The following is a 27,266-nucleotide window of genomic DNA, read 5'->3' as shown; positions in this document are numbered from 1 at the left end:
TCCTCAATTCATACGTTAGAGAACAATGACCACACCGGAAGAAACCTGAAAGCTTCTGAGTTCCTCTCTCTCAAACCCCCTAAGACTGAGTGGCATAGAGGATGTTATGAAAATCCAACTTTCCACGCACGAGGAGGAGTTTTAGGAGCTCACAGCGGAATGCAGCGAGCATTCAGGAAGTTAAGGTGGGGACTCTGGTTGGCATGGAAAAGCACTTTTAGAAAATGTACTCTTGAAAATGATCATTAACGTACCAGACCCTAACAGGCTTCAAAGGTACATAAGCAACCGCTTTTACTAAAATGTTGGATCCTTGCAGCGGACGATATAAATTGCATATAACGTGCAAGATACTACAACTTATAGTTAAATTGAATACTAGGGCATGCACCTGTTCTCTGGGAGGTTTTTTTCTAATGGAAAGAGATATTATCTATGTATGCAGAGAGAGAGAGGGACTAGAAAAATGGACATTTGTGTCCCCCTTTCTCTTATATTTCAAACACAGACATCCCTGAGCCAGCGCCACTACATGGGACCTGAAATGTTTTAATTGTAAGCAACTGTCTAATTCTAGAGAGGTCTGACTAGTTAAATTTACAAAGGCAAGTAGCTGCTTTATTTATTTATTTTTTTAACAAATTTCTCCTTCAGTGACTATCCATGGTTTTCAACAGGTGAGGCTTCAGACCTTTTACAGGGATAAGGTTTTGATTTAGGAAGAACTTCCAAAAACTCAATTCTCCTATCACCCCAGGTTGGCAAACTACAGCCCATGGACCAAGTCCAGCCCAATGCAGGTCTGTGTATAAATACAGTTTTATTAGAACACAGTCACAACCATTCATTTTTGGATCGTCTGTGGCTGTTTTCATGTTTCAGCGGCAGAACTAAGAACAGTGGTTCCCCCTTATCCATGGTTTTGCTTTCAAGGTTTCAGCTACCCATTGGTCAACTGCGGTCTGAAAACAGTAAGTGAAAAATTCCAGAAATAAATAATTCACGAGCTTTAAATTGTGTGCTGTTCTGAGTAGCATGGTGAAATCTCACACTGCTCCACTCTGTCCTGCCTGGGACGTGAATCATCCCTTTGTCCAGCGCATCCACACTGTGTATGCTACCTGCCTGTTAGTATAGGAGAAACAGTGTGTGTATGTACACATATACATAGCATTCGGTACTATCCACGGTCTCAGGTATCCACTGGGGGTCTTGGAACGGATCCCCCATGGATAAGGGGGAACTACTATATTGCAACGGACATTTATTATCTGGCCTTTTAAGGAAATGTTTTTGGACACTTGGCTTAAAATATAGTGAATAAATATTACCGTCAACATAAATGTAGTGATACGGGAAATGATCTCTCCAGAGACATTAGAAGTTGGAGATTTTTTTCTGAAGCACTATCTTTTCTCTGAAATCTTGCAAATGACCAGATACGGTATTAGTGTAAGGTGAGAAGGGAGGGTGTTGGATGTAGCTGAGTTGATATAAATACGGTATTAGTGTAAGGTGAGAAGGGAGGGTGCTGGATGTAGCTGAGTTGATAGAGCTAACCGCCATGTTATATTTTACCTTAGTTCTTTGTCACGTTAGATTTTAAATGCATCTTCTCTTAAGACAAAAGGTGTCAAGTTAATCTAAATTCCAGTGTGATTTTGGTGAATTCAATTCCTGGCTTTTAAAAACCAGTTTTCTGCCAGTAAACCGTTTATTATAACTTAAGATGTGTCACAGTCACGTCTCCATACTTAGAGGTCAGCATCACATTCTAAAATCTCATGAACACTCATGGTGTCCGTTGAACACCCACTCACTATCACTTCCTTAAAACACAAATTCCCTCGGAACATCCACTCTTGACTGCAATATAGGATATACAGATTTCGGACACTTCACACCACCCCGTCTTTCTTCAGCGCTGTCATTAGATGCTGGAAGTCAGGTTGGTTCCCTATTGGATCATGAATGTCCTGAGTAGGGTTCAGAAAGGGCAGCTCTGGGTACTGACTTACCTCACAGCACCAGGGAAAGGGAGAGTTAGAAAATGAAACTATGTAACTCTAAACAAGAAATAGATGAGTTAAAAGAAAAACAACCGTATTGCCTAGTGAGCCTTTTTCCCTTAGAAATTTTGACACGGCAGTAGTCGAATTTCACGTGGCAGATTATTTTCATCGCAAATAACCACTTGCTTAAGGCTTTGTTCTAGTGCAGGCTTGTTGAGATTTAAACTTGTCCCACCAGCCACTGTTTTTTTTTACACTGAAGGCTTCTCCCACCAAGTGCTACACATGCCCTGCGGTGGCTTCAGAAGGCCCTCCCTTTCACTTGCTCATGCATTTGTATGTCTATGGTTGTATGTGACTGTTTTCCTGTTGTATAAAGTAGCAGTGTTAGTAATTAGGGTTAGTTTTTATCTTATTTCATTCGAAATGGATGTGAAACTTTACGGGCATACCTAGACTGCAGCCCCATGCAAGCAAGCAAAAAGCAAAATATTGAAAATGGAAGATAAAGAGAAACTGGCTAGCAGGCAGCTAAACTCACCCTTTTGTACAGCCTATGGTCCACCAGGGGGCTTTGGACAGTAAAACAACACCAAAGAGCTATTAGCATGTGAGGGTCACAACAGAAATCTTATAAATAGCTTTATTTCAACAAAAAAGATTATAAAGGGTTCCTTTTTTGGTTGTTTTTGGAAAAAAAAAGAAAAGGAGAGTGGTGGTGGGATATGTGAAATGAGCAGGTAGGAAATTCACCAATTTATCTTTTAGTCTAAAAATGCTGGGGTCCATGACTGAGCAAAATCCTTAAGGAAATGGGACACTTCTTACTGATTCCTGAAGCCACTTCCTACCTACCTTTTCTGAGAGGGTGTCATATGAGGTTGCCTATTTTAATGCTTCTAGGGGACAACACAGATGACAGTTTCTCTTAAAATAATATTCAATAACCCAGAATGGCAACAGGGTGACATTCATTCTAGGGAAAATGAGTTCAAACTTCCAGGATAGATTTTTCAGGATTTCTTCAGGTCCCTTCATTGAATATATGGGAATGGAAAGTGAATAGTGACCTTACACAGTCAGTAGACAAAGGTTTTATTCCAATTTGCCTGCACATTTTTCTAGCATCTGGAATATCAAAGGGCAAGTAAAGAAAAGAGCCAGTAGGGGTCATTGTTTAATCCCAAATAATGAACAGAAATTCAGATCCAAAATCTGATGCTCTCTTCATAAAAAAACTTATTAGCTTCACGAGGATATTACTGGTTAAAATATGGACCAAAGAAAGGCAAAATCCTCATGAAATGCTTTTCTACTTGTTTACAAAAGGAGAACTCTAAAAACAAGAGTGAGACGATTCCTTCGTTCAGCCTTCTGTGGGAAGCAGCCTTTCAGGCGTTTATGTTTTGCTTAAATGTCTTACCCTGTCAATTCACTCAGTTCACCAAATGTAAACATGGTAGGCTTTGGCCAAGAAAAAAAGAAGAAGAAAATGAACATGGGACTTTATGTAGTTTTGCTCACAATGACCAAGGTGGCATTACCTATACATATTTTCAAAGTTTGAGGATAAGACCAGAAGAACCGAGGAGAATTTAACTTGTGAACGTTTGTTTGACGTGGCTTAAGGAAGAGCCACGTGGAGGCGATTTCCTCGAAGATAAAACCTGCTAGGAAAGTGTTAATCACAGACTCAGCAGTGCTGGATTGAATCCTCCTGGGTTTTTTGTTTTGCAGGAGGAAGAGGAAAAGGGGAGAAGAGTGTGAGCACGTGTGAGAATATATGGCAAAGGGTCCAGGTAAGGCCTTGATATTTTCACCAAAGGAAGAAAAGCAACTCCTCTATTTGGCTGCAAGTCCCCTAAGGCTAAGTCAAAGGTACGAGTAAATAATAAGGAAACAGAGACTGACTCTGGTAAGGCCTGGAGGATTCATTTCATTACGTCCTGGCCATGCCGCATATTCTGATATGCATTTCCGAACAAGACTTGCTATTTCAGAGTATTGATGTGGGCACCTCATTGCTTAGCGTCACGGGGAAAACCCCATCACTGCGTGGCGGAGAGCAAACGCTCTGCGGAGGAATACGGTAAATGTGCCTGAGCTGCCCTGGCAGCATTCTAGCTAGAGAACACCGTATATAACCTAAAAAATGTTCCTTTAAAAGTTTTGATCACTGTGCATGTGTGGTTCTGTCCACATTCCCTTCCGTGGTCATGTAAACGAATTATTTTGTTAATTTAAGTAAAAGTGCACACAAGTAGCCAGTTAACCCCTAGTAAGTCTCAAAGTTAGAATACTGTCAAAGTTAGCAAGTAGACAGTTTGAGGGGAAAAAAAACTAAAGTGAAACCTCTGAGGAATCAAACTGCACCTGGACGCTCGGGCTTTGGGTACAATTAAACAGGAAAGAGGAAATCAGACATTAAAGAGCTTGTTTTCAAGTTTGGGTCTGTAAACTGCATAGCTCCCGATGCACAGAGAAGCGACAAAACTACGTGGAGAGCCATCTAAACACAGCTCAGTCGGCCAATGTCACAGAGGTCAGGCCGGAATATTAACCCAAGCAAAGAAAAGAAAAACACGGTTCACCAGCCCCCAAAATCTGAGTTAAGGACCTCGTCCTCACCAAGGCATCCCAAACTCAGGAAAACAAAGAGAAACTCCCCTGGCGTAGCTGTGCAGGAAGATGCTGGGGTCACCGGAGCCCACTTCTAGTTGGAAATGCACCTCTGTCTCGGGTGTGTTTCCTGCCCTGCCCAGTTTCATTCTGACCACCTCTCCTGTTTCTCATCACAGACTAGCTGGAATTGATCACTTGATGGAGGGTGTTAGCTCTGACACGGCCAGTAGAGGGCACCAACTATTTAGTGGAAATTCTACATCAGAAAATTTGGATGGCATTAGTGGTGTCCCAACCTTTCCTTCAGAATAGAAACTCTGTGTCTTTTCTGTTTGGACACACGTTAGCACAGTAAGGGTTCAGAGTGAAGAACACACTGCTAAAGAAAAATCTGGAATGAAAAGCCAGTCTGACTAAGTTGTCCTCGCACCCAAATTAAAACAAAAACACTGGCATGATCTCCGTGGTTCAATCTTTACACAGCATCGTCTGGAACAGCGACCGGTATCCTTATGGCAGCAACTCAGTCCCTAGTTAAAGAGCTCTGTTATCCTAGTGTCATTTGGGACGGGTACCCTGATTATTTGTGGGGGATTAGCTTCACCAAGGAGTTCATGAGTGGTTAAGGCGATGAGGGTGGTTTTATTATTCTCGACGAGGAAAATGTCGGGATGAGGGTTAATGTACCTGTGGCGACAGCGGCGTAGGAACCTCATTATTTTTCGAGCAGCCTGGTCCTGCTTTTTGGTTAGCAAACTGCTCCTGAAAAAGCCAGAATATGAATTACTGTCACGAGAAGCTGTAAAGCTTCACGTGCGAAAGTTGAAAGCCGGTCAGCGGTGAGAGAAAACTCTTAACCAAACAGCTCATGTGGCAAATCCAACAGCACAAGCCTATTTTATGGTTCTGAGTCTGGGCATCCCTGGGGGAGAAGGAAGGAGGGCACTACAGACACTTTCACCTACTTGGAGGGAGATAATAGAAAGACTAAAGATAAGATGTCCTGTAACTGTTCTGCCCCAAGTCTTTATAAGCTCGTTTGTTCAAAAAGGCATTAGACAGACTTTCTCGGTTTAGAAGTTGATTCGCCTGTGTTTGCTGCTCTCTTTGGGCTATTATTTTCTAAACTTCTTTCGTCAGTGTATTTTCCGGTGCTAGAAGTTTTTATTACACTCTTCAAAATGGAGTGGCTTAGTACTACTTACTCTCCCAAGGTCTTAGGTATAGAAACGCTACAATTTAGACGACTATATTACAGCGCCAGCTTTCTGAGTAGGAACTGTGGTCCAGCCAGACTCTGATACAAGGTGAAACTGGGTGGTGGCATCAAAATGATTGGATGGGGGGTGGGGAGAGAGAAAGGAGAAGCTAAATAGACAAAAACAGGCAAAGAGGACAGGTGTAACTCTACGAACACGTGACATCTGGACTGGTCTGGGAAGAAAAGAGCTGCAAGATGCTTTACTCCTTGTACAGGCCTGCGTGTCAACAAGGGGCAGTTCTTTCGACTCAGCTGGGGTTCTCTTGGCCGCCACGAATCTTGACCCACCTGAGTTTCTGCTGTACGATGACTGCCGTCCGCCGAGCCTGCCGTCTCCTGCCACACTTTTTATAACTCCGGTAAAACTTCTGGATCAGCACAGCAGCACGCCGGCTCTGCTGAAATTTTTTTTGTTCATAGTAACTTCGGAATTTGCTCTGGATCAGGATGGCAGCCTGTGTCATCTTTTTATAAAGTGCATACTGCAGGGGGAACAAGAAGAAGCACAGCAGTAACAAGGGGGGCCACGCAGGCCTGGGTGTCCTCTGAGCCCACCAGGTGGGGACGGCAAGAAGGAAAACTTTTCCCTTTCTTTTCATATTCTCTGGGGGTGCATCATTAAAGAGGCAAACTAGGCATCTTTTCACCTACCTTTCCAAAATGCAAAATGTTACTTTAAGGGTTTCCTTCAGACAATGCATTGATTTAAATGTGGGTTTTTTCCCCCCCAAATATCAAAATTGTTTGCCCTTTTTGGAAAAAAGTTTTAATGGCAATAAACTGAGACATTTAGGAATCGAAAAAGTATTATTTAGGAGGTAAAACTTGAAATGCTGAAGACGAATATTTCCTATCCAATTTGGAAACATTTTAAATTAACCTCCCATTTTTAATTGGATGCCTCGCAATTCCTGCCAAACACAAATCTACTTAGCAATCAGCATCTGATTTCTAACTAGCATTCCCCTCGACAGATTTCTGAGTTACAAGGTCCCAAATACAAGGCTTATCATGAAACGCTGACACCTTTAAGCCATTTTAACCTGCAAAAGATTAATGCTCGTAAGACCGACAGTGGGGTGAAGCCATGAAACTTGGAAAGCGGCCCCGGAGCCGGGGACGGCTTGGGAGCCAGGCCCAGCACCCTCCGGCCAGCTTGCCGCAGAGATGGAAAGTGAGGCATGAAGGCACGGTGCGGGGAGGATGGGTCCTCTTCCCTATCAGAGTCCAGGCAGGAAAAATGCAGAGCTCTCCAGATTTTAAAAAAGACTATGTCCAGATTGCTAACGACACAGACTACAAGTCTGGGGACAGGAAGTCACAGAGAAGCGCTTTGCTCACGAGAAGGCAACTTACCATCAGAGGGACAAGTATTCCTCAGAAAATCCCTGTGCCTAAGTATCTCTCTGCATGTACGAGGTGGAGTGAGGAAAGGAAACAGACACAGGGCCCTTCTGCAAGAATCCTGTTGAGTCTTATCTGACCCGCCTGACATTTTCATTTGGCCAAAAGTCTTTTAAGACAAGGATGCTGCATCCTACAGCGCTTCCATCGCCTTGACCCGTGCGCTCTGCATAGTCAGAACCTCCCGGGCCACGGTGAAGCACGATGGGAAAAAGGGAAACATCTTCAGTGGCTCACAGGGTTCACGGCAATTGTTTTGGATGGATTGTTTAGATGGACACTGGCCAAGAAAATGTCCAATGACTGTTACTGCTGAAACCCACTGCAACGGCATCACCACGTGGTCCCCAGAGGATAGATGTGCTGTGGTGAGGTGGCCGGGCGAGGGGGGTATGCCTACGGAATGACCGTGCCATCTCAATGGCCCCTTCTTGTAGCTGGTGATGGGTGTGAAGTGTGTGACTCTGGTGGAATGGTTTGTGAGAGGACTTGGGTGTATCATTACCTTCAAGGCTATCCATGTCAGCTTGGGGGAGAAACAGAAAATACAAGATTAATGTTAGATTGCCGAATAGAAGGAAATGAAAAACCAGAACCAGAACCAATGAAACTCCCAACCAAAAAAAAAAAAAAAGGAAAAAAGGCAACCTGGCTATCTTCATGCCTTCCATCTTCCAAAATACTTGTCTTATATTTATCAGTATTTTTTTTTAGATGCCTTCCGACTTTCTGATTGTAGCCAACACTTCTTTGGGAGGGGATTAAAAAAAAAACCAAACTCACGTTTTGGAATTAATACCTGCTGAAATCACAGACTTGAAACTTGATTCTGAGTATTGCTCGAGCTAACAACAAGCCAGGATGGTTCCCTGCTGTGGGGCTACAGGGACTGTGGTGTCAGCGTTTACACAATAAACCTTCATTTCCTGGGATCACGAACTCAATCGGCTGTAAGCTAAAGAGGTTCCCCGCCCCTCACCGTTAGAGCTTAATCCTAAAGAAACTTGAGAATGGCAACCTGAATCAGACAAATGCTAGAAATAACAAGAGAACAGAATCCTGGATTTCTGTGTGGCTGGTATACATTCCTTAAACAAAAATGTAAGACCTACCGAAAGCACAACCTAATAAAAGGTTCTAGAATCTACTGACAGGACCGAGTTTTATTGTATGAACCGGTCAGAACTCAATTCGGCAATTTTTAACATTTTATCACCACCTAGGTGGTTAGAAAGGTCTAATATTTACTTAATCTCTCTGAGCCTCAGCTTCTTCATCTGCAAAATGGAAATAAAATTGTTTACTTCAGATATTTTTGTAAGGAGAAAATGAGATGATGAGCATAAAAGATCCAGGACGTGCTAGGTGCTCTCTTCCCCATTGATGGGAGCTACATGACCCTGCAGGTAGTTTCAGAAATAGCAATACTGCACGAAAGAGTAACTCAGATACTCTTCCTGTGACACTTAACTAAGGAATACAAAACAGTCTGGAATACAAAACGGTTTAAGATATTCTGGGCTTCTTCAGATTTTTACAATTCTTCATTTTAAATCGGATAAGAAGAAGCCAAAAGGAAAAACCGCTAAGGATTATATAATGTATATAATTCAAGGCCAACGATAACAATTAGTATTTACCTACTCCAATCACCATATTAAATTCCCTTGAGTTCTTTAATTACTAAATAGTTTATAGGTAAAATGACTGAGACACAGAGCCTTATTTCAGACACAAATAACTTCCTCCGTATCAGACCAATTCTGCAGGCAGGTGATACCACTAAGAGGCCAACAATCTGAACAAAAATTATTTTGCGGCATTAGTTGCAGGTGGCTTTTTGTTTGCTTGTTTTTGTTTTTTTCCTTCTGGAACATTTCCCTTTGGTTTTTCTTTTTTTTTTTTTTTGCGGTTTGTTGGCCTCAATCACTGTTGTGGCCTCTCCCGTTGCGGACCACAAGCTCCAGATGCGCAGGCTCAGCGGCCATGGCTCACGGGTGCAGCCGCTCCGTGGCATGTGGGATCTTCCCGGACCGGGGCACGCGTGCATCGGCAGGCGGACTCTCAACCGCTGCGCCACCAGGGAAGCCCCCCTTTGGTCTTTAATCAAGGCAATTCAAAGTCAGTCTTTGGATCAGGCACTGGATGTTGTGCTCTTTGCCAAACCACACACCAGACCCCCCAGGCCTGTTTGGATGCTGTGTGAATAAGGCATGTTCCCATGGCGACCCAGAAGCTGGCTCACCTGTTTATATTTTCTGTAACAACGCTGAATGACAGCTGCTGCCACTTCCTGCTGCTCCCGCAAGGGTCGGCCCTTCAAGGGAAAGTGAGGCAAGAAAAGAAATAATGATGTCGTATAAAATATGCAACATTCCCAAGACTTAAATGGAATCATGACTCATTTAATTGACTTTCTCAGAACTGAGACCAGAGGTTTACCAAAATGCAGCGAGAAGTTAGTATCAGGATAAATTAAAAAAATGAATTTACAGAATAACTCTCTTATTATTCCTGCTTCTAAATAGAACCGTCATATTTGGATGTTAGGAGGCCTAAAACAATATTCATTTTCAAAGTATTTAAAGAATTAGGTATTGCACTATTTGTCCTTATAAATTTCCGTTCTCTGCTGTCTTTCCTAAGATAACACCAAGTCCTCTACTTTTGTTTTTATTTATTTATTTATTTTTGGCTGTGTTGGGTCTTTGTTGCTGCGCTCGGACTTTCTCTAGTTGCGGCGAGCGGGGGCTACTCTTCATTGTGGTGCATGGGCTCCTCATTGCGGTGGCTTCTCTTGCTGCAGAGCATAGGCTCTAGGTGCACGGGCTTCAGTAGTTGTGGCATATAGGCTCCGTAGTTGTGGCTCTCGGGCTGTAGAGTGCAGGCTCAGTAGTTGTGGCGCATGGGCTTAGTTGCTCTGCGGCATGTGGGATCTTCCCGGACCAGGGCTCGAACCCGTGTCCACTGCATTGGCAGATGAATTCTTAACCACTGCGCCACCAGGGAAGTCTGGGTCCTCTACTTTTGGATCAATGATTGATGGCTCGTAACACCTTCTTAAGGAGGTCAGAGACTCCTCTGAGAAACTGTGGAAGTCTCTGGACCCTCTCCCACCAAAAATGCACTTTACCATACAATTTTAGGACAATCAGTCACCAGGCCTCCAGCTAGAAACCCCTGCTCTAGGTCATAAATTCCTTGCAGCAGAGGTGTCAACTTACTTTATATTAATTAGATAATAAATATGCATTATTATTACCAACAGTTCAGATGGTGACAACCATCACACTACTTGTCAGTTTTATTTCACTAAAGCTTCTGACAATTATTAATAATCTCATGGGACCTAATTAATAATGTCAACTAACAATTCTATCGATTCAGAAGAAAAAAAAAGAAACAGCGTATGTTTTAGTTTGAACGGCTCTGACTTTCCCGACCTTAAGAGCGTCACCGCATCAGGACTCTGTTGTCTTTTACCTTGTACTTCCGGAAAGCTGTCTGGACAAGCCTGGCCGCTTCATAGAGTTCTCTCTGTTCGTGATCAGACAGAGTCAGCTGAGCAAATTCATTCTCCACCTTCTCACTGGTAGACGCACTCAGGAATTCAGACCAGTCTGCGGCGGAGGGAAGGCTGGGTTTCTCGAAAGCTATTTCACTGACTGGTGAGCCTACAGGGCTCAGGCTGGTATTAGAAGAAGGGGTTAGAGGCTCGTTATATGCACTTCTGAAACAAGAAGAGACACAGGGGAGAGAGGCTGGTGATTGGTTTGCATGATGCATTGCACGCTGGTCAACGAGACAAGATGGTACCTACTGTGGACCATGAGGGATATGCCTTCACTCAGTCCAGAGAGCTGCTAAGCAGACTCTGAATGTCCTTCAATTAGTAACTTCACACTGAGCACCTGTTATGAGTTTAGTACTGTGCTAAGTACTAAATCCACTGAGTCCCCCATCCAATCGTGAAACTTCAGGTGAACTGGCGGGGGAACACCAGGATACATTATCTCCTGCGCTCTGACGTGGGAAGAAAAATCACGGGAGAGGTGAGGACATGAGGGGGCCTTGGAAGAGGCAATGGAACTCGTCTTAACGCTTCCTTCCTTCCTTGACAAGGCCATTCATTACACGGAACTCCTCAGATCCAGTGGGCCTCCGGAGCCTCCACGTAAACCCGGGAGCTGGCCCTGGGGAGTGGCCCACAAACGCTACTGACCTGATCTGGGCGGCATTTGGCAGATGGTCTGCATCCGCTAGGTAACCGGCCAGCCAGCTCATCGTACTGCTGATGGTGGCCGCGTCTGTCCTCTCCAATGCCGGGGACTCCGTGGGCACAAAGTTCTCCTGCTTGATCCGCTCAGGGGTGGCTTCGATGATGTGCTCTGCCAAGGTCATCATGTTCACCTGGGGCCCAGAGGTCACAGAACACTCAGGTCAGGGTGGCCCCTTAGAGGTTATCCAGGCCTACCCCCACTCCCCCCACCGTGGAAAGAAAGAAAGGGGAGAGGGCGGGCTTACACCTCAGTCCAGTGCCCTCCTATCTCATCGTAAGGTTTTCCGATTCACCTGAACGTGCTGAGATCCCAGATCTGATTACCTCCACATCACAGTTTGGTCCCAAACCTTAAGTCTTTGAGAACGTCAGGCTTGCGCCTACTTTCCACTCTCAGCTAGGATCAACCAGTTAAGGATGCTATGACTGGGCAGTCCTGGTCATATTACTGTAGTGACACTACTGGTTACCTGACCACCATCACCCCATTGTGCCTTGCCCAGAGAACCCCAGTTTTGCAGAGAGCAGCAACGAGCCAACATCCAGGGGACAGCTCGTGACTGATACAAGCCAACTGTCCTAATCCCCTTCTTGGTCTCCCACCTTCCGTGCACCAAGGAGGGGAGGATCCGTGACCCACTTCTGGACAGGAGACTGCACAGAAGTCTGCTGGGTGGGCTCTGGGCAAAGCTTTTGCTTTCCTGATGAAAGGTATCGATGCACCTGGCCCTTTCCCCCTCCTCTTCCTGCTCTGACTACAGATGAGCTCCAGAAGCTACATTACAACCGTAAAGCAACAAGCACGAAGACGAAAGGCAAAAGAACAGAAAATCCAGAAAAAATCCTGGTCCCGGATGGCATTATTGAGCAATTGAACCTCTGGACTTCTATGAGAAAAATAAATCATTTTCTTATTAAACCCCTGGAGTTAGGTTGCTGATACCTGCACCCAAAATACATTCCTAATGGATACATTTAGGAATCCTCAAAACTAGTCTGGAGTAGATATATGTGGTCAGAATCAGAGATATGACCTTGTTTTTAAAAGTTTCCTTGCACAACTCTTGAAAATGGAAGTTGAGATATAGCAGTTTAAGTTTTTAAGTGAATTGAAAATGTTCTGAAAGGATCTATACAAAAATGACAAAATGCTTATCTTACAACATGCGTGAACCTGAAAAACATTATGCTAAGTGAAAGAAGCCAGACACAGAATATGACAGGTTATGATTCCATTTACACAACATTTCTAGAAAAAGAAAAATTCTAGGGGAGAGAAATCAGATCAGTGGTTGCCCAGGGCTGGTATGGGAACAGAGAGTGACTGCAAAGGGGCACAGGGAACTTTTGGGGTGTGATGGAAGTGTTCTAAATGGGACCACGATGATGCACAGCTGTAAAAATTCACAAAAGTTCATTGCACTGGGAACTTAAAGTGAGTGAATTTTATGGTATGTAAATTACACCTAAATAAAACTCTTAAAAACACTTATCTTGGGTAATTTTCTAAATTTTCAACAAAGAACAAGAATTATTGTGACAGGAATAAAAATGAAAACATTTAAGGAAAAAAATATCACAGCTTTTCTTTTCCTTTTATATTGGCTCTCTTGGTTTGTGAGTCAAACAGGAGGAGGTAAGTCCTACCTTGATTTTTTTTCATGAAAGTATTAAAAAGTGGAATTTCTTGAGACTGAAGGTTGTAACTATCTGTAGTCACTCCTCTCCCAAACCCTCTATTTTATAAATACGTGTCAGTGTAAGAACACCTTAATATCATAATAAATGCAACATTTTGAGTAGCTGATTTTTCATTGTGATAGCTACAAAAGGCAATGGAATTTAAATGACTTTCAGGTTTTTTATTCAAATGATGTTGGGTTTTTATTTAAATTCTCTTTGGGTCCTAGTATATGAGCAGTTTTCATAAATGGTCTTGGATATCTAAAAAGAACACTGACATGTATATTTACTATGTGTATTCATACATCTACATAATTATATATATATATCATACATTAAATACACATAGTCAAACTTTCTAATTGTATTGTCAATATTTTCATATCCTCTTCATACTTGAGCTGACAAATTTTGAAACAATTGTGTTAGTCTCACACTATGATTATAGTTATGGTTCCACATTTCTTCAATCTTTACTTGCTTTAATATTTAGAAGCTATGTTGTTAGGTGCATAATGGCTCATTACAGTCATATCGTTTTGACAAATTATATATATATATATATATATATATATATATATATACTATTTGCCTTACCTGTACTTTTTATCTTTTTTCTTTTTCTTTTCATTTGTCTGTTATAACTTTACCTATCACATCATTTTCATTCTTTCTGTTTCATTTCATTTAAATTCTTTTACAAGCAGTATATAGTATATTTTGCTTCCTTTTTTTTTTTTTTAACCCAATCTGAGAATCTTTTAATAGACTTAACAGTTTCCAAAGTGGGAATAAGTCATGTTTGAAAATATTCCTACAATATTATGTTATAGAGTATTATTTCTGTTGTTGCTTTTTTCTTTATTACCATTACTGAACTTTTCCTGAATGGGCCAAATTTTCTTTTTTCCCCCTTAAATGACGTAGAAATTCTGTAGCCTGTTTTAACACTACCTATTAACTTGACATTTCTAACAAGCATATTTCAGGCTACACATATCTATCAATATAATAATTGGAACAAACTTTGATTTTTCCCTGGACAGGGGAACTGCTTTAATACACTTTCACCTTCCTTGCCCCACCTCCCTGGTTTTGTTAAAACCATTTAGAATCTTAGTTCTGGGTTATTTTTTGAAACATTATTCCTCTTTATTTAAAGAACTGCTTATCGTGCAACCACACTATTAATAATTATTCAGAGATATCAGTATTACTGGTTTTACTGTTCACTCCTCCATGAACTCTGGCTTGCCATTTCTTGAATTATTTCATTAATTTTAATTGTTAATTTTTTCAGTTGGCTAAAATGCTTCTTTAGACTGCTGCTTTTTTCATAGGTATGTGGTCTTAAATTAGTAAAATATTCTCTGAAGTTTCAGGGAAAATATAAAGTAGATTTCTTTTTAGGTTATTTTCTATTTCCTGCATCAACTGTTTCAGTAAGGGCCAGTTGCTCTAGAGCTGTGCTATCCAATGGCTATTCAAACGTAAATTAATTAAACATAAGTAAAATGAGAAATTCAATTCCCGATTCACACTGAATACATTTCCAATGCTCAGTACCACACACGGCCACTGGCTACCATATTGGACAGGGCAGACATAGAATGTTTTCATCACTACAGAAAGTTCTGGTGGACAGCACTGTTCTAGATGCTCATCTTAGTTCCCCTCTTTTAAGCTGCTGATTTTCATAGTCTGGTGATTTATTATTATATGTTTATATTTATAAATGTTGTTCCAGATTGCTCAGAATTAATATCTAGTACGGGCTCCATCAGAAATTGTTTAAAACAGGGCTTTAACTATGGCAGGTCAAATCCAGCTAGCTAACTGTTTGTGTAAATAAAGTTTTATTGGCACATGGCCCACTCACTTGTTTAATATTGTCTAAGGCTGCTTTTGTGCTACAAAGGCAGACTGAATAGTCATGACAAAGTCTGTATTGCCCACAAGGCCTGAAATATTTACTATTTGGCCCTTTCCAGAAAAAATGTGCCAACCCCTCATCTCAAATATTATTTGATTTCCTGGGGAAGGCCTCCCCACAACTGTAGTGGTTGGTAGATCAGTAGCGGGGCGCCCACCACGCACCAGGGATGGAAACATACTGGTATGCGTGCATGATTCTTGTCCTGTGCTAAACAGTGGGGGCTGGTAGGAAGGGTCCCCTGGGATGCAATGAACAGGAGTGTTTTAGCAACGAGACCTATCTAGGAATGCTGTCTGGGATACGAGATCCCCATCGTTTCTACAGGCACAGGTGCGCTAGTGAGTTTCTTATGGGAGTTTTCTCCTTTTATATTTGTTTTGGATTCTATCGATGGGAAGAGGGAAAGAGAGGAAGTCAGACACATGTTCTCTGGATGCTCATTTTGTCCTCCCCATAGAGTATATTTTAATTAACGGAATTTGCTTGTTTAAGAGCCTAACCTCAAATTTACTTCGGTATGTATTCTCTTAATCTATAACAACTGTGAGGCCCCAAAAGGATCCTGGATTTATCATAAAAGCAGTCGATTATCAGCTTTAGGGAGATTCCACTGCACCTCACGAGAGCCTCAGACGATATACGCCTTTACAAGGGCTAGAGGCTTGTCGTGCTTATCAAATCACTTACGTCATTCAAATTCTACCCACAGGCCTCCTGTTTTAGCCATTATCAGGCTGTGACCCTAACTAGTACTTAAACAGCAAAATCAGTCACCCTGGATGCAAGGAGGAAGCAAAAGACTTATTGTAGGAGTTTTGAGGAGCTAGTACAAGGCTCTACTGAGATCTGGGTCCCTAGTATTTAGGCCCTGTTCACAATGCTTGACTCACAAGTGAAAATGTGGCCCAAGTAAAGAAGACACTCCAAAATTCTTATATATAAGCCCAGACTTCGAACCCTTCACCGGTGAGAAAATGACATGACCTCTGGAAATTGGCAGTAAAGATCAAGGAAGCTAGGACGGATGGACCAGCCTCTGAAGGTGTACCTTCCCCACGCTCACCTGTATATCATCCATGGGTTGTGAGCACTCCTCACTTTCTGCACTATCACGGTAGGACCCCAGCTCTGTGTTCACCACCTCTCTGTTAGCCATCATCAGGACACTCATTGGTTCCCGTGGACGCACCTGTGAAGGTGTTGCATCCTTTCCTACACTGGTCCCCTTCGGATTTCCAGTCACCTGTACTGTAGACACACCAATGTAAAGATCTTTGGAATTCCACTTTACTACCGGCTGAGATCCAGAGGCTTGGAATCCTGCAGTCTCTGGAGTGGGAGGGGAGATTTCCCGGCTGTAGTCCCTCACTCCTTCACTGGGGCTGATTGTCTCGGGGACAGACTGCTTAGAACTAGGGCTCTGCTTCCTGATATTTGGCTGTTCCAGACTCAGTGCAGTGGAAAGCAGCTTCTCCTGCCTTGCCTGGAAGTACTCAGGGTTCAATTTATGCTTTTTGGGAGCTGGATAATCTTTGTGGCTCTCACTGCTGTAGTAATTAGAGGGTTCAGACCGAGGTCTTCTCAGCTCTGAAAAGTACAGTAGAAAGGATAGTCAGGACAGGCGATACAATTAGGAATCCTAAAGAATTAACACTTTCTCTATGCCTGAGAGACACGAAGTGCAAAGCCAGAACTCAAGACACGTCCCTAACATTTCAATATTCCCCAGCAGCATATACTATATTCAGATAATCCTCCAAAATCTGTAGTTCTTTCTTGCACGAACATAAGATTTTTTTTTTTTGCTACTTTCTGCAGTTTTGGGGTGGGACGGGCCGGGGGAAGCACTAGGCATTCTAATAACTAAAAGGAAAATTAGAAACACTAAAAAAAAAAAAAAACCCCAAACCCTTAAATGTATGTGAATATCCTATGGACTTTTCTGAGGGTAGCTGCACGAAAGCAAAAGGGAAATATGCCAAGTTCTGAGATGTAATCATTTAAAATGTTTACCTGGATTGGTACTTGCAATGACGGTGACTCCTTTGGGTATTTCTGGGGAGTGGATTGTTTCGCTGTGCCACTGGGTCATCCAGCTCTCTGCACTGGGTTCCTCACTTGCAGGACAGTGGATTCTGGGGTTCTGGCCAAGCTGAGCCTGCTCGTCCCTCTGCAGGTGCTCCAGACACTCTGCTAATTTCACATGACCCCTTGACCTGGCAATTCCCAAAGGCAGCCTTCCTAGAGAGTCCGGAATAGAGATAGCCCGACGGTCCCACTTGTACAGCACGACAGCTGCTTCTAAGTGCCCGAGAGCACATGCCCACATCTGAAAAAAGAGAGAGACACAGCGAGCTTCCTCAATACGAGTTAAAAAACGTATTTGACCTTTGCCATTGCTGCCAATTGACTAATTGGTCCTCGGCACCGATCTCAATGGGGCCATAAAACGTTACCATTACAAAGTAGCTCCAATACATGTCGTATGTTCAATGAGGGATAATACAAAGGGAACCAAGCACATCCCTATGCCAGCCTAGAAGAACAGTTCGGGGAATAAATGAACCCATTTCTTACCAGAGGAGTACAGGAGAAGTGGTCCACATTCAAGGGGTCAACCTCCAGTTCCAAATCAATGCTATCTGCATGCTTTGTGCTGGAACGAACAGTACCAGAAATTACTGCACAGTGAATCCACGTTAAAAAATACCAGAACGTTATGAAACCCACAGAGATGAAACCAAACTGGGCGTGTCACATTCCTGGCGTGAAGAAATAGAGCCCCAGACTCCCTAGGGTGGTCTGGGCTCTCTGTTTTGCCAGAGGCCCAGGGGAAATAAAAAGTCCAATGTTGGGCTTCCCTGGTGGCGCAGTGGTTGAGAATCTGCCTGCCAATGCAGGGGATACGGGTTCGAGCCCTGGTCTGGGAAGATCCCACATGCCGCGGAGCAACTGGGTCCGTGAGCCACAACTACTGAGCCTGCGCATCTGGAGCCTGTGCTCCGCAACGAGAGGCCGCGACAGTGAGAGGCCTGCGCACCGCGATGAAGAGTGGCCCCCGCTTGCCACAACTGGAGAAAGCCCTCGCACAGAAACGAAGACCCAATACAGCCAAAAATAAATAAATAAATTTATATTTAAAAAAAAAACAAAAACGTCCAATGTTTAGTTCAGCATCTCACTCAGGACTTCTCGGGCAGAAGTTCATAGAACTTCTTGGAACTGTCCACAGAGAGAGCCCTTTGCTCTCAGGCTACCACGCTCCCCGAATGGCCAGATTTCCCTCCACCACTGGACACCCTAAGAGGAACGCCTGCTGAGGGGTGAGGATGACAGCGTCCGTCTGGCCCCAGCCTTACCGCCATTTGATCAGGGTCTGGATGAGGGTGGCGTAACCCTGGGCTGCGGCCAGGTGGAGGAGGGTCATTCCACGGAAAGTCTTTGAGTGGATCAGATGTTTGGACTTTGCCCAGCAGGCCCGGCTCATCATCTTCTCGCACACGACAACCACGCGGCTCTCAAAGCAGCTCCCCAGGGTCCCGGGGCCAGACGCACACTGTAATGAAATGGCACGTGTTCCGATCGGAGGACCAAAGGCCCTGAACCAAGTCAGCACCCGGACGCTGGGGTGGGAACCGGCGCGTTACGATTTGCAGCGGAAAACGGGAAGCATGAAGCTGAAAATAAGACATCTCGAAAGGGAGAACAGAACGTGCCGCGTCCAGCTCAGCGGCACGTGTCCGCAGCCGGGCACACAGTAATTTTCTGTAACTCTGAGGACGTCAGAGTCCGTCTGCTGCAGCTGACGCTCTGATTGTGAGCTTCGTGCTGATCCAGCTGAGGGAAAGTATATACTGCTAAAAAGAAACGAACAGAAAACGTGGCCCCAGCCTCCCAGCTGAAGTAAACACTGCAGGCAGTAAACTGTCAGGGGAGAGTAAGGCAGGGTAACGTATGCTTCCACCACCGGCTGCCTGGAGCTCCTGACTCCCCTGCTCCTTCTGAAGGAGAATTAAGTCACTTAGATGGGGGATTTTTCTCCCTAAAGAAGCACTTAGAAATATCCAGTAATACATTTGCAACAACATGGATGGACCCTGAGGGCGTTACATTAAGTGAAATAAGTCAGAGAAAGACAAATACCGTATGATGCCACTTATATGAGGAATCTTAACAGACACACACACACACACACACACACACACACACACACAAAAGCCTCCTGACTTCATAGATACAGAGAACAGCCTGATAGTTGCCAGAGGTGGGGGGAGGAGGTGGGAAAAATGGGTGAAGGGGGTCAAAAGTTATAAACTTCAGGTTATAAAACAAATAAGTCCTGGGGATGTAATGTACAGCATGGCAACTATAGTTCATAAGACTGTACTGCATACTGGAAAGTTGCTAAGACGGCAGATCTTAAAAGTTCTCAACACAAGGAGAAAAAGCTTGTAACTATGTGTGATGATGGATGTTAACTAGGCTTATCACGGTGGCGATTTGGCAAAATGTATACAAATACCGAATCATCAGGCTGTGCACCCGAAACTCATATGATATTATATGTCAGTTATATCTCAATTTAAAAAACAGATTTTAGGGCTTCCCTGGTGGCGCAGTGGTTGAGAGTTCGCCTGCCGATGCAGGGGACACAGGTTCGTACCCCGGTCCGGGAAGATCCCACGTGCCGCGGAGCGGCTGGGCCCGTGAGCCATGGCCGCTGAGCCTGCGCGTCCGGAGGCTGTGCTCTGCAACGTGAGAGGCTACAACAGCGAGAGGCCCGCGTACCGCAAAAAACCCAACAAAACAGATTTTAAAAAATCCAGTAATAATCCAGTCCTTTATATAAAACAAAAAGGACACTGGGGAAGGCATGAGAGACCTTGAAATTTAAGCGTTCTTGCTAACCACAGAGGCACACGAGAAAGAGAAATTCACTCATGTTAGCCACCTGGCTTTCTTCTCTTTTTTGTAAAAGGAGGTTGTGAAAGAAGAAAAATAAAATCAAAGTTAGGAACCTCAACAGCTTATCTGAGTCTCTGCTCTAGCACTTTTACGTTTCACAACCACCACCACCCCCCGCCCCACCCCGAATAAATGGCCCTTCTGGTCTAATTCTCCTCTCTGGTATTATTTTAAAGGTATTTTGTCCAGTTACAAACCCCATGAAATTCAATTACTACAGAAACACTGTTGCTCCTCATTGTTTTCTGTTTTGAAATCTGGAAAAAAAAAACGCCTGCAAAAATAAAAAGTCAGAGGACGGTTAATGTCACCCTCACTAGAACTGTCGTGACATGTTTAGAGGAGCACAGCCGGGCAAGCCCGACCTTCAGCAGAATGACCTTGACTCGAAAGGCCCAGACAGACACATTCAGGGGCACACGGAAGTCACTGGGTAGTGGGCAAAGAGGGAATTTCTTTGCATTAACAAAAACAGCTCCATCTCTATCACATAAGGTGGACACAGATATTTATCGAAGCCAGCATAAACTGATAAAAGAGTATTCAGTAGCAGTTAATATGGGATCAGACAATAGGCCAGTTGCCAGATAGTTGAGCTATAAAATGACACTACTCTCCATTCCCTTTATGCAGCCTTTGTTGGTGAAAGAAAAAGGATTTCGTGGGAATCTCTTATTTTAGCCATGAGATAGATAGTAAATAATGTTTACTTCTTTTTATAAAACAGTAGTATCAGGTGGACAGGAAGCCTTAATAATATTTTCCTTTGTGCCAAGTCTTTCCTTTTCCACTGATTTCTGAAGATAGGAGAGAAATAAGAAGGAAATTCCGGGAAAAAGGTTAGTTTCGGGGGTGTGGTACCGCATGCTTTGTTTTCATCTATTGTGATGAAATAGATGTGTTTCATCTATTATTAAAAATATTACTAATACTTGATATTTACAAGGATCATAAAACTCCAAATGTTCACTTTAAAATATAATTGTTCAGAAAAAAATCAACATTCATCTTGAAGAGAAAGAGGGGGAATTATTTGAGGTTTTTAGGTGATGTCTCAGTGGTGGAGGTAAGAAACACCATCAGTCCCTTTAAATTCATTCTAGGGGACTTCCCTGGTGGTGCAGGGGTTAAGAATCCGCCTGCCAATGCAGGGGAAAACAGGCTTAATCCCTGGTCCGGGAAGATCTCACATGCTACGGAGCAACTAAGCCCGTGCGCCACAACTACGGAGCCCACACTCCTAGAGCCCGTGCTCCGCAACAAGAGAAGCCACCGCAATGAGAAGCCCATGCACTGCAACAAAGAGTAGCCCCAGCTCGCCGCAACTAGAGAAAGCCCGCGCGCAGCAATGAAGACCCAACAAAGCCAAAAAAAAAAAAAAAAATTAATTAATTAAAAAAAATTTATTCTAGGGCCTCCTGAAAAATAATTTCTGCCTAGGAAACTTCCCCAAAATGAAGCTCCTAAATGAAATTGACATAAAGCCTTCAAGACTAATGGGACTCTAAAATAATATTTGATGATTTCCCTGTACCTGACAATAATAATGCATTCATCACGGAACTGATGAAAAAGCATTTGTAACAACGACAGAATGTATAATGTTCTACTATTCTCCACTGAAAAATTACAGAAACAGTTTCTCTGGGCCCTTATAAAACAATTATGTTTTCTATTTATACTTAAGATAAAGATAGAACACAAAACACAAAATAGGTTCTAATTGAACTCTGAGCCCAGCGAATCTGAGTCATCTCTTGGCCTCTGTTCTGTCACTGGATGCCCGCCCTCCCGCTGTCAGATAACTGCAGTGAGTTCTGAGATCAGTGATTCGAGGCTTAGGAAGGTGAACCACTGAGAAGCCCCACAGTCCAAGGCTTCTTCCCTAACACAGAGTTGAATACTCAGAAACACAGGGACTACAAAGCACCCCCCTGCCTCTTGCCTCTTCCAGGAAGGGTGCCAGCAGCAGCAGAGAAGGAACTTGTGATCGACAGCCTCGCACGTCAATAAAACATTAGACACCATGAAAGGCGACAGTCCGCGCAGACTCGTACCTGAGCTTGGCTTCCTCCGTTCCCACTACCGCTGCCCCCTCCGCTGCTCCCTCCTCCGCTCCCCTGCTTGTGCTGCTGGGACCCGGTCATCTCAGCCATCCTCCTTTCCATCTGCTCCAGTCGCTCAAGGATGGACATCCTGAACTGGTTATCTAGGGCAGAACAAGGAAGAGTGAGGTGGTGTTCTGGAAGAAGGGCCATTAACACGTGGCCTAGGCGAGCCTGAAGGACGGGCATCCAAGATGGCCACCGACCCAACCAAATCACCGGGCTTTGTCCAGGCTGCATTTCTCCAGCGCGGTAGTGACCCTGACACTTCACATAAGACTGCAGCCTCGACAGCAGCCCAAAGTTCTCAGCGAAAGGAACAGAAAACCCGTTTTTGTCAAGGTCCTGGTTTCAGGTTCCTGGACCTCATTTCTTTGGCAAATTCCCCAGTGGAAACCTTGAAGAGAGATCTGGTTGAAAGGCCCCTAGAGCAAACAAATGAAATGAATACAATTTAATTTAAATCACTGGAAGAAAGCAATCACTATGGGAAAGAAGAACACACACAACCCCACACAGATATAGATATCTAGATTTTTTTTTAAGTAGTATCTATTACCCACACACTGGAAAAAAAAAAAAGATTTTCTGATCCAGGCTCTAGCCACAGACACACACATACATTAGAGCTGGGGTTAGGTAAGAGTAAATGCAAAGGCCCTGAGGCAGAACGTTCCAGGAGCACAAGCCATGTGGCTGGACCACAGCAGAGAGGAGAGCAGAAGATGAAGCTGGAGAGGGGGGTAAGGACCAATCAGGACACAGTTAAGAACACTGGCTGTGCCATATAATAGTTGTGTAACTTTGAACAAAACTTTTGGTGTCTCAGTTTCCTTAACTCTTCTTTTTTTTTTTTTTTTTTTTTTTGCGGTACGCGGGCCTCTCACTGTTGTAGTCTCTCTGTTGCGGAGCACAGGCTCCGGACGCGCAGGCTCAGCGGCCATGGCTCACGGGCCCAGCCGCTTCGCCACATGTGGGATCTTCCCGGACCGGGGCACGAACCCGTGTCCCCTGCATCGGCAGGCGGACTCTCAACCACTGCGCCACCAGGGAAGCACTCCTTAACTCTTAAATGGGGACAGTAACTGTCCTTACCTCCGAGGGGTGTTGAGAGAATTTAATGAAGTAACAGATGAAAATGCTCAGGACATGGGTAAGTCCCAGATAAGTGTGCCAGCCATCAGCATCACCTTGTGGCATGTGAATGAAACGTCTTGGGAAATTGATCAAACACCTGTGGCAACATAGTTCTTCCTCAAAATTGCTAATGGCGTCACTATTTTCAAAATACAGCCAACTGAATCATGAAAAGGAGTGCCCTCGGAGAAGAAATATTTTATCAGCGTTCCTTGCCATCCTGACTGTAAATCCTGACACTAGTGGGTAAAGCGTATCGACCCTACGAGAGATTAAAAAGTGGACGGAGCTAACACTTACCGAATCCGTGCCACTGTGTAAATCACTTGACAAATGTTAACTCATTTACCCTCACGGCCATTGTGTGAGGCTGGTCCTGTCATTGTCTTCATTTTACAGATGAGGACACTGAGGCATGAAAGGATACCTGGCTTCTCCGTCTCCAGGACCCGGAGCTTAGCCCCCACGCGACAACAGGAAGGGAAAGTTATGGGAAGAGAAGATGCACAAGGATTAGACGGTCTTACCCGAGGGAACAGAACTTTTTTCTCAAAGTAAAAAGATAGTAAATACGTTTTCAATTCGGTATTGAAAACGGGGAAGTTTTCAGTACCGAATGTCAAATTGATCTCACTCTTCTAAACCACAAAAGCAAGAGGAGGTAGACTGCTTTTCAAGAACTGTGGTATTATTTTCTTAGTAAGCTATTTCCAGGAACAACATGAGAGGAAAAAATCCTTCCTCTTTAAAAGTGAAAGGTAACGTCTCTCTGTTCCAATTTCATGCAGACAGATGTGACGAACTCTGAGGACCCTCTAAGCACCTCAGTGGCACAGTCACGGATGGGGGAGTAACCCTGAATGGATCTGCTTGTGATGCACTGGCCATGGCCGTGGTCATCCTGTGACCACTAATGGAAAACAAAGTGACTTCAGAGTTGATTTTAGAATCCTTACTCCATGCCCTCATTAGAAAATGGAAATTTTGTAGAATGTGGGACTTCTCCATCTGGAGCCAACTGAGGACAAAGAATTTTACCTTTCAAAAAGAGTGTGATCCGGGCGTCCCTGGTGGCACAGTGGTTGAGAGTCCGCCTGCCGATGCAGGGGACACGGGTTCATGCCCCGGTCAGGGAAGATCCCACATGCCGCGGAGCGGCTGGGCCCGTGAGCCGTGGCCGCTGAGCCTGCGCGTCCGGAGCCTGTGCTCCGCAATGGGAGAGGCCACAGCGGTGAGAGACCCGCGTAACCAAAAAAAAAAAAAAAAAGGTAAGAAAAAAAGAGTGTGATCCCAAGTGGAGCAGCAGTTATCCTTCGTGATATGTTTATAAACTCTCCCTGCTTCCTGCTGATCCTGCTAGCCAGACAACCACTCATCTCTGAACCCACCCAGAGACCCTCACTCATCCCACTGAAGCAGCTTAAGCCTCTATAGCCATGTTCTGATGATTTCTTCTGCCAGCCTGCAAATCTTGCATCTATTAAGTGAGTGTTCAGAATCCGATTCGCTTCTCTCGGAGATCGGTTTGCACTTGTCTGGAGCACAGTGGCCAAGATTAACATGCCACGTCATGCCAAGGGGCAGAAGGGCACAGGGCTCGCCACCCGGCTGTGCTCAGCCCGTCGGGGTGGCTCTGTTCCGGCTGCGGCGGTGACAGTGCAGGCAGCCCCGGCTCGTCCCCCCAACTCCACCCGTCCCCCACCCATCCCCTGCCAAGCGTGGACACTGCAGACCGACCCTCCCCGACATCGCAGAGCGAGGCCCTGCCAATGCATCTCCCCGCCAAAACACTGTCACCACGACGCCTTGTCTGCCCCAGGGGTCACTGGCTCCCTGCTTCCGGGCTGCGTGCCACAGTGGGCTGTGCAGTCAGCGCTCGCGTGTGATTAAGCTGCTCTGAGAAGCACTTCGTGAAGATACTCCGAAGCAGTCTTTTTGCCTCTTAAGAAAATTATATCGTGCAGAACGGCATCTCTGAGCCTCTTGACTCCAAAGGGGGGAGGTAGTGATGATTAAAACATGAAACAACTGAGCTGGCATCCCAGAGAGTCAGGTCTGTGCCACCCTGTGAATCAAGAATCGGAGGCTTTCTGATCATACTTCCTTTCCTCTGTAAGGCTTCCTCCGATGGAAAAAATGATGGTGTCCAACTCTCCATGACTGGCAAGTCAAAAGCAACAACTTGATGCTTGTTTCGGGCTTTACAGCTTTACTAACTAAAACATTATTGCAAAACACTTGACAATTTCAGAGCTATCTCTCATCTTAATTGTGTACTGTGTGAAATTATACGATGAGGGTAATACAATTGGAAGCAAAAAACTTTTTCTGATGAAAAAAGTACATTTGAAGATCTATTTGTTCACGCACAAATATTTATTGAGCACCTACTGTGTACCAGGCACTGGGGGATGGCTTAGTGAAGAGATCCCTGTGCTCCTCTGTTGGCCAACAGATAATTTCTGCAGGCTGAATGAACCTGGGTTGTTAAATTAATGCACTGTGGAGGCGGGGAGGAGAGGAAAACCAATAACGTACAGATTGAGGGGGCTGATGAATTTGGCTGCAGTCTTGCCCACGATGTTTCAAACAGAGCCAACGGTGATTCAGCTTTGAGGGGTTGCAAGCCCCCTGTCCTTAGGACAGTCTGAGTGAAGCGACTGGACTGCTCCCTTGTGAGACCCGGCTGCACGGAAAGTAAGCTGAGGGCACCCACTTCCCGAAGCACGTGAGCCTCCAGGGTTATACGTCTGGGTCCCCCCTGCGGCGGCAGTGGTGTCTGGGTGCTCACCCTCCGGCTCGTGCCCGCTGCAGGCAGTGTGCCACCCGAGTGGAGGCGTCTGCTCAGCCTAGTGGTTCTCAGGTGCCAGCAGGCATCAGAATCACCCAGTGGGCTTTTTGAAACACACTGGTGGGGGCAGTGCCCAGCTTGCTTTGGTGTTAGTGTTGGTTTTGCTAGGTTTGGGTGAGCCTAGAGGGTGCATTTCAAACACGTTCTCAGGTGACGCTGATGCTTCTGGGCTGAGACCACATTTCAAGAACTGCTGCTCTAAGACCCCAGCCTCCTTCCTCAAGAATGAATCCTCTTTCCACCCCAGTGCTTGTTAAAGAAGGACCCCAGGACCACCTGCTCGAGCAGAAGCACGGGTTCCCACCCCACGTGGACATGCAAAATGTCACCTCCTGTACATCATCCCCGGTCCATCCACACGGGCTCTGCCAACAGCATTGGGCTGTGCGTCGTCTCAAGCACACGGCTAATTCAGACCTTGACGACACTCGAAAACGATTTAAAATCCACCTCCTTGCACTGCTCTCTGCAGGCACTCCTCTCTCATCCCCATCAGATCTTGCCTCTTTATTACTTTCTTTTTCTTCTGAGTGGGATGTCTTCCCAGGTGCCTGGCTTTGCCACCTGCTTTTCTCTAAAGCAGTTTATTTACTTGTGTGGTTTCAGGGAATGAGATCTTTCAACTATCATGCAGTAATTCCTTCCCACTACATTCAAGACACACGCACCCACCCACCTGTACCCCAGACAAAAGGTAAATGACGCTGATGGCTTTGCAGCAAGTCTGGCTCACGGTTCATTCCAAGCCTCTTCCCGAGCCTGTTCGAGCTGCACCCTTTTTAGCAGAAGCAGCATTTCTAGACTGGGCAGCGATGACACAGTGGAAAGAACACTGGAGTAGAGAGAAGAGCTCCAGGTTTAATCCTGTCACTGTGTGACTCTGGAAAAATAATGACCATTTTGCACCTCGATTTTCTCTGTAAAATGGGAATATCACTATCTATGCTGCCTGTGAAGATGAAATAAACTGAATTTTTAAAAGTGGTCAGACTCGGGCTTCCCTGGTGGCGC

At 44.6% G+C, this 27,266-nt stretch overlaps 1 protein-coding gene across 14 annotated transcripts in view; it reads right to left on the bottom strand.

The window, feature by feature from the left end:
- CAMTA1 (calmodulin binding transcription activator 1) overlaps positions 1 to 27,266 on the bottom strand; it is an 897,244-nt gene that overhangs the window by 10,064 nt on the left and 859,914 nt on the right. For 2 of the 14 annotated variants that reach the window (XM_032640940.1, XM_032640949.1), the window contains 11 exons: positions 22,220 to 22,371; positions 18,557 to 18,753; positions 17,775 to 17,853; positions 17,211 to 17,526; positions 16,261 to 16,784; positions 11,522 to 11,709; positions 10,783 to 11,029; positions 9,545 to 9,616; positions 6,184 to 6,377; positions 5,322 to 5,396; positions 2,554 to 2,584 (listed from right to left, as the gene is read on the bottom strand). In XM_032640940.1, the coding sequence (XP_032496831.1) occupies positions 2,554 to 2,584; positions 5,322 to 5,396; positions 6,184 to 6,377; positions 9,545 to 9,616; positions 10,783 to 11,029; positions 11,522 to 11,709; positions 16,261 to 16,784; positions 17,211 to 17,526; positions 17,775 to 17,853; positions 18,557 to 18,753; positions 22,220 to 22,371 (2,075 nt within the window). Of the gene's footprint in view, positions 1 to 847; positions 963 to 2,553; positions 2,585 to 5,321; positions 5,397 to 6,183; positions 6,378 to 7,804; positions 7,826 to 9,544; positions 9,617 to 10,782; positions 11,030 to 11,521; positions 11,710 to 16,260; positions 16,785 to 17,210; positions 17,527 to 17,774; positions 17,854 to 18,556; positions 18,754 to 22,219; positions 22,960 to 27,266 lie in introns of those variants that run through there. The other 12 variants (XM_032641014.1, XM_032641007.1, XM_032641045.1 and 9 more) reach the window with 10 other exon arrangements.

The sequence above is a fragment of the Phocoena sinus genome, chromosome 1 (genome assembly GCF_008692025.1).
Source record: "Phocoena sinus isolate mPhoSin1 chromosome 1, mPhoSin1.pri, whole genome shotgun sequence".
NCBI lineage: Eukaryota > Metazoa > Chordata > Mammalia > Artiodactyla > Phocoenidae > Phocoena > Phocoena sinus.
Note: the sequence above shows the minus strand (reverse complement) of the source record. Positions and strands in the feature narration are given on the sequence as shown.